This window comes from Scatophagus argus, chromosome 6 (genome assembly GCF_020382885.2).
Source record: "Scatophagus argus isolate fScaArg1 chromosome 6, fScaArg1.pri, whole genome shotgun sequence".
Classification (NCBI taxonomy): domain Eukaryota; kingdom Metazoa; phylum Chordata; class Actinopteri; family Scatophagidae; genus Scatophagus; species Scatophagus argus.
The window spans coordinates 22,561,138-22,575,053 of NC_058498.1; the positions used below are offsets into that span (position 1 = coordinate 22,561,138).

Consider the following 13,916-nt stretch of genomic DNA (forward strand, 5'->3'; position numbering starts at 1 on the left):
TGTAATTTGAGCAAGTCTTGCCTGCAGTACAGCTTACTCTGAATGTGACTCTCATTTGTTCTCTTGCTCCAGAAGATTAGATCTTTTTTATACAATCTAATTGGATTTTGTTAAAATTAGAAAATTGTTCTGCCATTATTGCAACCCACAGACACCACACAGGGAACCTGAAACTGCAGGCTTTACTGTGACTTGCCAGCCCAGAACAATAACTTTACTAGTACTATTCCAGGATACTGCCTCTCAGCCTGGGCTGTCTTTCTTTCAGAGGCTCCCATGGGTTTAAAAGAGAAAGGGGGCTTCTGTTACTTTGATCAGGACCACTGGACCTGAAGAAATCATCACTTTTTATTTCAGACAAATGTGAATAACACTTTAAAATTAAAAAAAAAATATTGTTCAGAAAAGCAAGTTTCAGCACTGGTCACTTTATGGAAAAGGAGAGAATATCTGAAACAAACAGCAGATCAGATTTAGATTTAAATCTAATAATGGCATTAAATTAAATATAATGGAGTACTAAAATTCTTACAAATCATCCAGAGGGGACATGAATATGTGCAGCAAATTTCATAACTGCATGGTTTAGGAGATCTTGGTGAGGTGAATTTCTGATTTTATCTGCGTGCTGTAAAAAACTGGTTAAAACCTAATTATTTTATTTTGTGCTGCTACATTTGAGTCCTTCAACAACACCTGTTCACCTGCTCACTTTTGGACTATATGGACAGTGACTGGGTAATTAAATATTGTATGTGAGCATAGCTGTTGGGAAGCTGTACTTGATTTTAGTCATTTGATACGTGTGAGGGGATACTTGCAGTACTCGGTTGAAGCGAATTCATTATTTTATACTGATACAAGAGCCTAAAAGTTGAGCTGCTTTTACTTGTTATCTTACGTCAGCAGCACCTGTATTAAACAAGTGGTTCTAAAGATTTTAATTTTATTAGCAACACATCAAGAACAACAAGGGAAATAATGTCTTTTTCTTGTCTTTGCTTCCTCCATTTAGGCATTTAACTTCTTTCAGCAAACCACAACTTTCACCTCAGCAGATCTGGACACATGGCTTGTACATCAACAGAATACTACTCAAAATATTATTGTGGACATTTCCTGAGTTAGGTCACTTGAATGAATGATTAGCATATTTTCTCCTTCTAGTGTGTTATTCTACGGTGACTGCAAGCCCTGTAAATGCGAGCACATCGCAGACGAAGCACTATGCACAGTCGCTGCTGAGGTGTTCTGTTGCAGTTAATAACTAAGCTTTGGTGTGGAGATTTGGCAAGGAGCCAAAGTGTGTATTCTGAGTCAGGTCCAGCTGTGCATTTCTTTCTGTGGGTAACAGTTCATACTCCTTATTTAATACCCACACTGAATGGGTTCACTGGTGCAGGCAGGAAACAATTCATTGCTCTCACGTCTTTACTGAAAATATGAACAAACTGCAAGCTGCGACTTTCACACATGGATGTGAAAGAGAAGTGAAGCAGGCCTCACACATCGCAGCTGCAGGATGTGTGTCTGCCTGTCTGAAATTGACCATGTGATCCCCTCTGTCCACACTAGTCCAAGCACACCATTTGCAACGGCAGTTTTATCCCTCTACCTGCTCATGGCTTGGCTTTGCAGACACTCAGTAAGAAGTCACTGGGGCACATCATGTTCTCCAGCAGTCCCTCAGCCGAAAACGCCATGCCAACAGAGTCAAAAATCAACCACAGACAGCTCTTATACTACAGGCCATCATACAAATTATCCAAATACAGTCTGTTCTGTGGCCCAGACTCCACTTCCTCCATCCATTAGCAGAGGTGAGGAGTAGAACTCAGAAAAAATCTACATAATCACATACTGACCAGCTACCTCTGTGACTTGAAAATAAGCAAAGGATGCACCCCCCCCTCCTGGACCCCCTGCAGTTTGTCTACAGAGCCAACAGGTATGTAGACGACGCAGTGAACTTGACTCTGCACTTCATCCTGCGGCATCTGTACTCCCCAGGAACCTACGTTAGGATCTTGTTTGTGGACTTCAGCTCTGCCTTCAATACGATCCGTCAAGCTCTTCTCCAAGACAAGCCGTCCCTGCTGAATGTGCCTGACCCCATCTGCCGGTGGATCACTGACTTCCTGACAGACAGGAAACAGCATGTGAGGCTGGGGAAGAATGTCTCGGACACCATCAGCACCGGTACCCCCCAGGGCTGTGTACTTTCCCCTCTGCTCTTCTCCCTCTACACCAACTGCTGCACCTCCAGCCACCAGTCTGTCAAGCTGATTAAGTTTGCAGATGACACCACCCTCATCGGACTCATCTTGGACGGGGATGAGTCTGCCTACAGGAGGGAGGTGGACCGTCTGGTGTCCTGGTGCGGCAACAACCTGGAGCTGAACGCCCAGAAGACAGTGGAGATGATCATTGACTTTCGGAAAGTGCCAGCTCCATCGCTCCCCCTCACCCTGACAGACACCCCCATCTCCATGGTGGACTCCTCCCACTTTCTGGGTACCACCATCACCCAAGACCTCAAGTGGGAGCTGACCATCAGCTCCCTCATCAAAAGGGCCCAGCAGAGGATGTTCTTCCCGCGGCAGCTGAGGAAACTCAAGGTGCCAGCCAAGATGATGGTTCAGTTCTACACGGCCATCATTGAGTCCATCCTCACCTCCTCCATCACCGTGTGGTACACTGGGGCCACTGCCAGGGACAAGCACAGACTGCAGCGTGCTGTGTGCTCTGCTGAGAAGGTGATCGGCTGCAGCCTTCCATCTCACCGAGACCTGTCCACCTCCAGAACTCTGAGGCATGCAGGTTGGATCACAGCTGACCCTGACCCTCTCACCCTGGACACAGACTCTTTGAGAAACTCCCTCCAGGCAGGAGGTTACGGTCCATTCGGACCAAAACCTCACGCCACAAGAACAGCTTCTTCCCCTCTGCTGTTGGACTGTTGAACACCAACTGACTAACATACTGCTCTGCACTTTAGTTACCTCAGTACAGGCACTGATATATGCTCATGTCATCATCCATCTGTTGACCATTTGCACTCTTTACCTCACCTACTTGCACTATACTTCCACCCTGTACTACTTCACTTTTGTACTACCTCCAGAACCATATTTATTTTACTTATCTTATTTTATTTTGTTTTACCTTATTCTTTTTGATTTTATTTTATTCTACTATTATATGTTACTCGTTCTTACGTTCTATGTATGCACCAATCACCAAGACAAAGTAATGTGAAACCTCTTCACTTACATGGCAATAAAGACAATTCTGATTCTGATTCTGATGTACCAAAGCAAATACTGAGAAAGACCCATTACTGAGAGTGAAGTCAATTTGCAAGCTTCCACATTCCACATCTACAATGCATTAAAATACTGAAATTAAAGGAATCGTTCAACATTTAAATGAATACCCTTTTTGAGTTCTGACTGAGAAGATCCATACCACTCTTGTGTCTGTATGATACATATTAAGCAACAGAGTCAGGGTGGCTATCTGTACCTACAAGACAGACAAAAACCTCCATGCTTCTCATTTAACTTGCTTTAAGTTTGTTTCATAAAGGAAGAATAGGTTTCACGCTTTAGATTCCCATTGGTCAAGGATAAATAATAAGGGGCTATGTGGTACATTTTCACAGCCTTTTAGGTCAGAGCCTCCTTGGCCATAACATTTTTAAATCCTCTTCGTTTTAAGCTATAATTCCCTTTTTTTCCATTGGATTATCATCTCAAACTGTCACAAAAGATCAGGGACAGATTGTGCCAATAAGACCTTAGTCTGACGCACTGTGTGTCCTCCAACGCAGCCTTATTGAAGGCTAAGCACTCAGGAAAACGCTGCTTCCAATCTGTGCCCACGACACGTGGAAAGGCAATAATGAACCAGAGAGGGAGTGGGCAGAGTGTCCAAGCATTCACTAGGAGATTTTATCTTATCACAAGCAGAAACCTCCATTCCACCTAATCTCAAACAGAGCCACAGTGACCTTCTGCAGCCAAGGCTGGAGGCAGTGGAACAGACAGCTGGATTTCTGCCTCCTCCACAAAAGTCCTCACTTGACCATGGAGGTGATGGGTTACCAACAGCTGGATAAATTGACATGAAGAGATGGCTTTCACAGTCTCTCAAACTGAAGATTTACTGGGCTATCCACAGCTATGCTGCAAGTGGTCATTTACAAAGCAAATTATTCTATCTATCTGTCAAACAAACATGTCATAATAATGGAAAATGAAAGTGGATAAGTTATTTGATACATAAAATCAGCAGATAAAAATTTTAAATTCAGCAGGATTCAAATTCGTTTCATTTTATTAATGCAGTCATTCAACTCAACCCTTCGACATCACATTGTGGAAGGTACATGACAGATTACTACAAAAGACAATCCTTCCCTTTGCCTTGATTATAGAAACCTATCATTTAAGTTCATGTAGTGTAGTAGAGCTTCAGAACAAGCACAAACCAACAAGTAATTTCTGTACTTGCAAGCTGATGCAGCACACTCTCACACACTGCATTTCTGTTTATTTGGCCTTGACAATGTTTAAGCCTAAGTCAGCAGCTAAATTGCAAAGGCGAGTCTATACATGCTGCTTTTCACACTACTGTGACTGAGGAGGATAGAAACACGGGACTGTTCAAAATCCAGACGCACCATTTTCACAGGTCATGGGTCCATGATTCATTTTAAAACTATGGCTGACTTTGAAGAGTCCTCCCACGAGACATGCTGCAGAACACCTGAAGACAGGGAGTGGTCTCAAAACCAACATTAACTGCAGGAACACTATCAGGAGATGATATGTGCTGACAGTTTGAATGAGCACAATAAAGAGATCTACCCAAAGCAAATAGGTGGTTGGAAATTACCCGTGCCTATACTCATGCAGCCATTTTAATGACTAACTAACCACTGTCTTGTTTTCACCTTCTAGAAAGTCGTGTGTTAGATAAAGTCTGATCATGAGGTCTGGAACAGGTTTATTTTATCATACCTAATGAAGTTTTGTATTGACAGTGTGCCTGTTTGTGAGGACATGAGGGTAAACTACTGTGCGGCTCTGGTGTTCTTCGCTAGCTTCCGCCAAGAAGCTTCCTCTAAGCAAAAGGGGAAGGGACTGGCAGCGGTGATGGAAAGTGGAAACATCGAGTGTCAGGCTGAACAATAAAATCACCAGAAGATGAGATGACTTGAAAAGCAGATTATCCCTCAATGGACTACCTCTACTATAGATTGTAATAGATTTACATGCTAAGTTCTGTGTGTACTATTTTGGTTTAAAGTCTAATCTTGAGAGTTTTTAGGGGAGGAGATAATTATGGTATAGAGAACATAACTCAAGTTTAGTTTCTATTCCGAAACATGACTCACTTCTGCCGGGGAGTTGTGTGGTCCCTCTGAAGAGTGTCTTCTCAGGTTGATGATGTGGACCTCCTGAGGGAGGCTGGTGGTGCCCCTGCTTGCACAGCCTGACAGGGCGGTGAAGCTCCTCAGCGTGGCATGCACTGGGTGTCCCACCCCCACTGGCAGCAGCTCACATGGGCTGCGAAACAGTGGCCCTGCAATGAAGAGAAGAACACTGTAAATTTCCTTTATATAATGAAACGTCACACCGATTAACCATCATTAGTGTCAACACACTTTTCAACTGATCTTCTCTAATCACATAATGAGACACTCTGTAGCCTGTAAGACTGCACCTAAGCACTAGTTGTTGCTTTGACGATGTGATAACTCCATGGACAGTTTGAGGTGAAAAAATAAACATGATCACCAAGGTCTGCAGTAAAGATCCAGTACACATCTGGCTAATAGATAAGTCTGGTAAGGTGGAGCCATTGATCTACTGTTTTTCTGTGACTCAAATGAATACTACAAAAACAACAATCCAAATCCCATTCCAGACTGTCGACAGTTGAGCTGCATTGTGGGCAAATGAGAGTAATGTGTTTTGCTAAAGCAATAACTATCTTTAAAATATACTCAATCAGTGCAGTTCAATCTGAAGAGATGAGGAACAAAAAAAAAAAAAAACAACTACAAAAAAACTACAACATGTTATGAGAAATCGTACTGACAATGGGAAAACAAACAGGTCAAATGAAAAAATCTGTATCATCTGTGAAATTATACTTTTGGTGCATTGCTCTCTAGTGGATGCTCTCCCTGCGGTCACAGACGCCTCGACTGTAACAAAGCAGTGACTGAGCTCGGCCAATCAAGCTAAGCAAGACTCAGGGTTTAAGGACACTGAAACTCAGTCTTTCAGGTCTCTATCTGTGTTTTGTCTGCTGCACAGTCAGCTGAAATGAACAGTTCAGTGACCTGTAAACATCAGGACTACTTGACTGAAACACAGATTCACTTGTTTATAGGCCTCCTATCCACATTTGCTCTTGCACGATGTGGGATTCCCTTTTCTATTACCACAAGGTTTCAAGGTCTTAACAAGTTTCACCACAGCCTGAGATCTTTCCATGTAAACTTCCTTTGTGTTTTACATCAGTATGACTCATTCAGACACAGGTTTGCAACTTGTACATACACAAGGATACACTCATCTCACATGAAATTCAAGGTGGTACAACAACATGGTGCTGAGTTCCGAGCGTGGAGCCAAACAGGTCTTTTTCATTAGGGAGTTATGTATCCCATGACGATGCCTGTTGCCGAGCAGTTCTCAGGGTCAGACCTTGTGCCAGCCAAGGCCCGTTCACATTTCAAACACATTACGCTAAATACGCAAAGTTTGCCAACAGCAATCAGATGGAACATTTGGAAATCATTAAAGTCTAACTGAAAGACAGCTAGATAACAATGTTAAATTCTCTCCAACTGATTCCAAAAACACAGCGCCTCAGCAGTGGGGTACAGCTAGGGGGGGAAAGTATTTTTTTTGTTGCTCAGAACACATAGCTATTGTTTTCTCATTCTGTGCTGTCCAATAAGCCGATGTTAGATCATCATAAAGCCAGAGACCACGTATGGCAAACTCCCCTCTCCTTGTTTTGAAAAAAAAAAAAAAAACCACAGAGGCTTTATTGTTACCAGATTTGTCTCTTGAGACAAATCCAAAGCCCTTGACAGATGTCTCCACCTGGACTTTGTGCTTTCTATTGCTGCTTGTGAATTCACTTCAAGCCCAGAGAGATTATCTTTGAAACTATTACTGGATGCATACATATATTAAAAAATGGAAAAGTCTCACTATAGTGATAAAACAAGCAAGCTTAATGGCAAAAACCTGTAGTGCATCAGAATTTCAACCCCCGCCCCCCCCCTTTCCTCCCAAAGGACCAAAGCCTATTCCCTCTCTCACCATGTCATCAAGCCTCACTCCCACAAACACGTCTGAGGGCACTCCAACTCACTTTTTCCCCTCACACATGGAGAATAACAAACAACTGCCAGACAAACAAAGAAAAACGTAGTTCTTTCTGGGAGACTGCCAAAAGATTACAATACATGTTTGGAAATGATTTGATTTTTTTATTTTTTTCTAAATTGCTTGGAAGAGAAAATGGAGGCATGAAAAGGAAAAAAGGACAGATAAGTAGGGCATTCAGAGTTTTATGGATGTTTTTGCCAAGTCTAAGAAAGGTAATATCAGTCAGACTGTCTAATACTTCGATCCAGAGCAAGAAATCTCAACAAATACTGGCTAGGCTTTTGAGAGGTTTTTACTAGATATTCACTATCCCCAGAAGATGATTCCTGACAATTCTGGTAACCTTCCTGATTTTTCATCTGCACCACTGGGCAAAATGTTCGCTTTGACTTACATTTTAATAAAACTAATGGCTAGATCTTCAAGTTAAATTGCAACAGTCAAGTTCCCCAGAGGACGATTTCTAAATGATATGTACTGAACGCCAACAAAAGTTTAATGCCCTCAATCTGCCTGAAAAACAAGGCACAAAAAACAGTGACCTGAAAGACACTGAAACTCATTTAGACTTTTATTTTCAAATATTATATGCTCTGTTAAATAATCATTTAGAATCAGAGGAAATCAATTTATGCCTCCAAATGAACCATTTTTGTTTACTTCATTAAATCAGGTTGATAGAATCTCACACATATCATTCACTGCAAATTACCCAATAATAATCTAACTGGTCTTACAGTAGCTTTAATATGATAACAGCAAGGCAAAATGACCTTGAAAGCTTTAAAATAAACTCTAGAACAGCCAACAAAAACCTTCATCACTCATTCAGTTGTTGAAACTAGCTGAGTCCATATGCTATTTCCATCAGCCTACAAAAAGAAAAAAATGTTTTAGAGGGTCCTGCCACAGCTTTGTGTCTTCTGTCACCTTGTCTGTCTAGCTTTCTCCCCCGCTTCTCTTTTCCTTGGTCATCGACAGAGTACAGAGTATGTCCTGTCCAGCTGCTGCAATTGCGTTTAAGCTGGCCAGGCCAGACGCCCACAGCACACATGAATAAAGGAAGCTGTTGTCCAATCTGCCTGAAAAACAAGTCCAGCCCGGGCCAACCAGACTCTCTGCAAACTATACCACATATACTGCCTTAACTGATACAGCAAAATCAGATGGTACATCTGATACTCCAGCTGTAACAGAAATCTCTAAAATTTATTAAATGCCTCTGAGACATGAGAGTAGCAACTGTATAAAACATGAATGGCAGGCAGTGTAACCCTGACTATATCCTACGGCTGAATATGCGGAAATTAAATATGCAGCTTACCACAGCGTTTTAGAATCTCGGTACCAAAATACTGTGGTAAACTAACTGTATTGTGGTATCCTACAAACTAATCCAGACCTCAGCAAATTACATGAAAATTATCTATTGCTATGCGCACACTGATTGCAGTGCACTTCTTGTGTTAAACATTTCTTTTCAAAAATGTTGTGGTGAGATGCTTCATTTCCCCAGGACCTGGCAAAGTCTGATCCATGATGACTGGGAAACTGTATATGACATATAGATGAAAGATCTATATACTATACATTCATGATAATGTACAATCAATCTCAATTGTCAGTCTAATGGACTCCGCAGCAGAATGACATGAAAAGGTAGGTGAGCCCTGTATGTGATTGTTCATTTTGATTTCATTAAATCAGAAACAGACAAGGCTTTAGGAGGAAAAGCATGGACAAGATAGGCAAATCCTGCTCTGTCCCGGCAGACTCAACATCAACATCACATCGCCCAAATTTCAACCCACTGATCAGCTGATCTCACAGCTGAGCAGGGGGTTCACAGTTGGCATACATGAAATAAACAAAGAACAAATCTGTAACAGATTTTATTTACCCAACAGGATCCACCAAAAGATGCTCCTTATCAACTGCTAGCCAGAATCCGGCAGATGACCTCGAGACATCCCTGCATGGCCTCAGTTGAACTAAAAGGTGTCCTAAACACAAAATTTACTCTTCTAAAGATAAAGATAGCTGTGCTCAATGGAGTCAATAGACAGGCGGCACATAAACATTAGGTTTTCAAAGTGATAGGCATCAGCGCTACCTATGACCGGTGTCGAGTGTAAAATTCGCACGTAACAGTCCAGAGTTTTGTAATTTAGGCTGAAAGTGAAAGGGGCGTTTACTGGTTGTAAGACACAGACATATTCAGATAATAAAATTTCAGTGCCAGTGTTTAAAAATGACAATACTAGCAGCAAACCAATACCTACAGAATACCAGAGTCCATCCTTATACAGTTCAGAGTTACCACACGAGAAATAAAGGACACATAAAGGGCTAACCCTTGTGATTGATATACACCTTAATCTTCTTTCTTTTCTACTAGCCACCAGTTAAATGTATATTTCTTCAGTTATGCCTTTTTTGGGGGATTAGCACTAAAATATACACACATGGATTCTAACAGCAGCACTGGATATGGCATTACAAGACAATGTGCCAAAGGAATTTATTTATTGTAAAAAGATATCAATTCTATTCTTTATTGTTAATTTACATTTCCTAAAATGTGTTTAGGCTTGACAGTAACAGTGTTAAAAAGTAAGACAGGAAGTGAACATGGTAAATCCAAATAACTTTTGATATATTTAAACAGTGTGAGGTCACCACACACTTTTCACATTCTTTGGCAGGCTCCTTTCGGACTATAACCTCTTTTATGATTTAAGTAGTAATATCTCTTTCAGATATGTTGTATTTCAGACTATTTTAACGTGTGATAAAATTTAGTTGATTTAATGTCCTGCTTTCATTTTTACACATCACAGCAGACTATAAGCGTTTCAAAGTGCAACAACATCTTAGTTTAAGGGAAGAAAGCAATCATGTAAACTGACATTATGCACACTAGTGGTTGTGGTAGTTCTTAAAAATGATCTCTCTAAACCTGTTATTTTCAAAACCAGCCACATAATTCCAAACAATTGCAAAATCGCTGGCGGACCTGTACAACACAAGAATTACAAGAATTTTGAGGGGAATCTGAGGAGTATTTTAGTGGGTTTGTAGTGGAGCTAGTGCTCCTAAAGAGTTGTGTATTTGTGCTTTCACTATCCCCTTAAGCACGAACATTATGACGGGAATACTGAAGAAAAAACCTTCATTTAGGCTGTCGCATTATCACACCTTTTTATCAGTTACACTGTATCTTTCATTACTAAACTGACATCATGGATGCAACAGAGGAAAAAAAAGTGTTTGTTCTAAAAAATGTCCTAAAGTGACACAATATCACAGTTTCTTAAGGTGAACAGTTGAAAACCTAGAAGTATTCAGTATACTATGCCGTTTAAAATCAATATACTATGCTGTACAAAACCATCATAATTAAAAAGTTGTCACTGGTGAACGTTTTGCAGTTTTGCTTAGGAATTAGCCATTTATTTAAATGGTAACTGATTATTTCTCTTTTTGACTCTTTTTGACCAATTAATTAATGGTAAATAGGTTTTAGATCTGTCATTTCTAATGAAACTCCAAGCTTAAACTTCAGTCATTGCATAAAACTGGAGGGTGGGCCATGTATATTTATCTTATTTAAAACTGAAAGACTACAAAGGCCGGACCCTTCCTGCTAGGCACAATCATCAATACAGCCTTCTCCTATCTTACAGGAGATAAACGCCTCTGTTTCCAAAGAATGCACTTTGTTGCCTTCCACACTGTGGCACTGAGCCAAGATTTGGGTACAGGAAGTGATGTAAGCCTGTGTGCCAGTTAGGGACAAATCTGATATTCCCACAAAGCCATTTCCGAAGATAAACAAACACAACCCTCCCCCTGTGTGTGTATACACATCCTCACATCGAGTTTCCAGTATCCTTCAGCAAGCAGGCTAATTGTGTTTCTACAGATGCATAAGAAAGTCAAAGCAGCAAGATTACACATGTCAACACTTGCTTCATAAAACAATGTCATAACTCCCTAGGTAAAGAATAATGGAGCAGAGAATGCATTAATGCATGTTTAATACACTTGTCTAACAATACAAAGATAAAATAGGGTCAATTTAATTACTATCAATACAAAGTAGCACAAAGAGGCCCCTTTGTTTCAGTATATCTCCTGGATACCTAAGATATCCCAGTTCCCATATGAACTAGAGGATTAAATGGATCCTCTGCTCTCCTTTGTTTTTTACTGCAGGCCATGATTCCCATGGACCGTGAACAGAGCAGTTTAAGGAACGTAATATTCTGCCCATTTTTGTTTTCCTAAGGGGCTTTGGACTAAAGAATCACTAGCTCTGCAGTGTTGACATTAGCGCAGCCCACTCACCCCTGAACCTTCAGTCACTACTACAGGAAGTGAGTAGAGCCTTTCATAAGGGTAGTATAAGTTCACTTCATTGGCCTGCCTATGGAAAGGGTTTATCTCTGGAGTTTCAGCATAAGAGAAGGAAGCTGGAATGGGATGAAGGAAGGAGGGCACGGGTAAGCCTGAACTCCATTAAGGAAGTTGTAAATTCCCCCATCAAAGTGTGAAATCTGAAGTCAGATATCCTGCAAACCCATCTGAAACTCAATATCAACAAAACGCACTTTACTGGTAGATTCATCTACTATAATCTTGTCAGCTGGCAAATAATTGAAAAAACAGCCAAATAACAGGAGTTTCAATGGGTTGTATTTTATCTATGTGGGTGATGTGGAGCAAATTTAAGTATGGATATGCAGTAAAGCTTTTTTCAGTTCTTAAGTAAGGTAACAGATGTTCAGACAATATATTACAATACTGTGGATGTGAGAACTCCAGCAGAAGCGAAGACACTGAATATGAGGTACTTTTAGCTAAATGGTTATATGAGCATGCTAACATGATAATGTTAACACATTGATGTTTAGTAGGTGTATTTATTTTTATTTGCATTTTTTAAGTTAAAAAATGTCCAGAGTTGTTACTATTTATCCTACATGAGTGTCTTTACCATATTTAATAGCTTCATCCAATAATTGTTGAGTCTAAAGCACAAATGTCAATCATGGCGAACGCCCTGACAGATGATGGCGGCACCTGTTGGTAAACCATCACCAATTCACTGAAAAAAAACAAACAAACAAAAAAACCAATAATTGACCAATTACAAACAGCATGAGAAGCCACAGCCAAACAGAGGAGATGGAAGTGGGTACATTTCCCTCTACCTCTAAATACAGACATAAATCAGAGAGCTTTGAAGAGATGGATGACAAGGCTCATTCCCAAAGGAACACAGGAGCCACTGTGTAAAGTGAGACAGCTGAGAGAAACTTGTGTGCAAGCTTGTGCGCATATGACTAAAGACTTTACTGGCTGTGCAGCCACTGTATGTCTTTATTGATGAGTGCTGACATGTGCTGTCTGGACCTATAATATCAAAGGACCAAAAAGTTGTTAGTACAGTCACGAAACAAGAATTGAACATCCATGTATCTAAAACATAGTATGGTTAAGAACCACAAACTGATCCAGTATCAGTACAGTAAATCAGTGGAGTTAAGAGTATAAACATAATACTACATGAAATATATTTCTTGATAATGAAGAAGCATCCAAATACAAATTAATTATTATCACAGAACCAAAACAAGTAAAAGCTTGGTTGGCAATGACAGAACAGGTGTAAAATGCTGCAGTGGTGCCAACAGTGTAGCGGAGTTATGCAGTTGTTACGTGGGAAGGTTTCTAACATGATTGTTGAAATACCATAAATGGACTGCATCACTCATCAGCTCACCCTGCACACTGCAATACTTAACAGTACTGAAAGTACCCTGAGTAGAAGTGCCTTTTCTGGTTAAACAGGACAATGGGGAAAAATGCCTGTCCTGCTGCTTCAAGGGCATCTCACTCACCAATCATACATGCCTGCAAAAGCCATGTTCTCAGCAGCTTAGTGGGGGTTCAGGAGCAGCCACTTCATCTACATTCGCAAAGATTCAAACCCAGTAGGGGATGCAGGGAGGTGTGCCCTAGGGTCACTTGTCTTGTCCGACTTAATATCATCCTCATTTCATTTGTGCCGGATCATCGACCTTGTCAGAAATCCTTAACGTACAGTATTTAATATCATCCACCAGCAGTGATGGAAAGTCAATATGTCAGACAGGCTGGGATAAAGGTCAGTAGAAAGCTCCAAGGACGCTTGAGTTACTATCCTTAAGTCTGAAGACGTTGAAACCATGTTGTAGAGTTGACATGACACTGTAAATCATAATGCACTTCCATCTGAAAGTTTATTACGGCACATTTCATCCATGTCATGTCTCAACTGGATGTTCTGGATCATAACTGTATTGTTTCTAAGCATTAAGAAGAGTCATATTTTTCCATATGCGTTCTAATCATTCATCCAAATTGGAACAAACACACACAGCCATCCAAACTAACAAAAATTAACAGATAAGTCTGGGCTCTCTGATTTGTTAGGGATATGAGGTAAGGATT

The 13,916-nt window shown here is 40.7% G+C and overlaps 1 protein-coding gene across 1 annotated transcript in view; it reads right to left on the minus strand.

Annotated features, from left to right (window-relative positions):
• Positions 1-13,916, minus strand: part of tgfbr3 (transforming growth factor, beta receptor III) — a 64,052-nt gene that overhangs the window by 38,504 nt on the left and 11,632 nt on the right. The window contains exon 3 of the mRNA XM_046391054.1: positions 5,402-5,589. Within this exon, the coding sequence (XP_046247010.1) occupies positions 5,402-5,589 (188 nt within the window). The remainder of the gene's footprint in view (positions 1-5,401; positions 5,590-13,916) is intronic.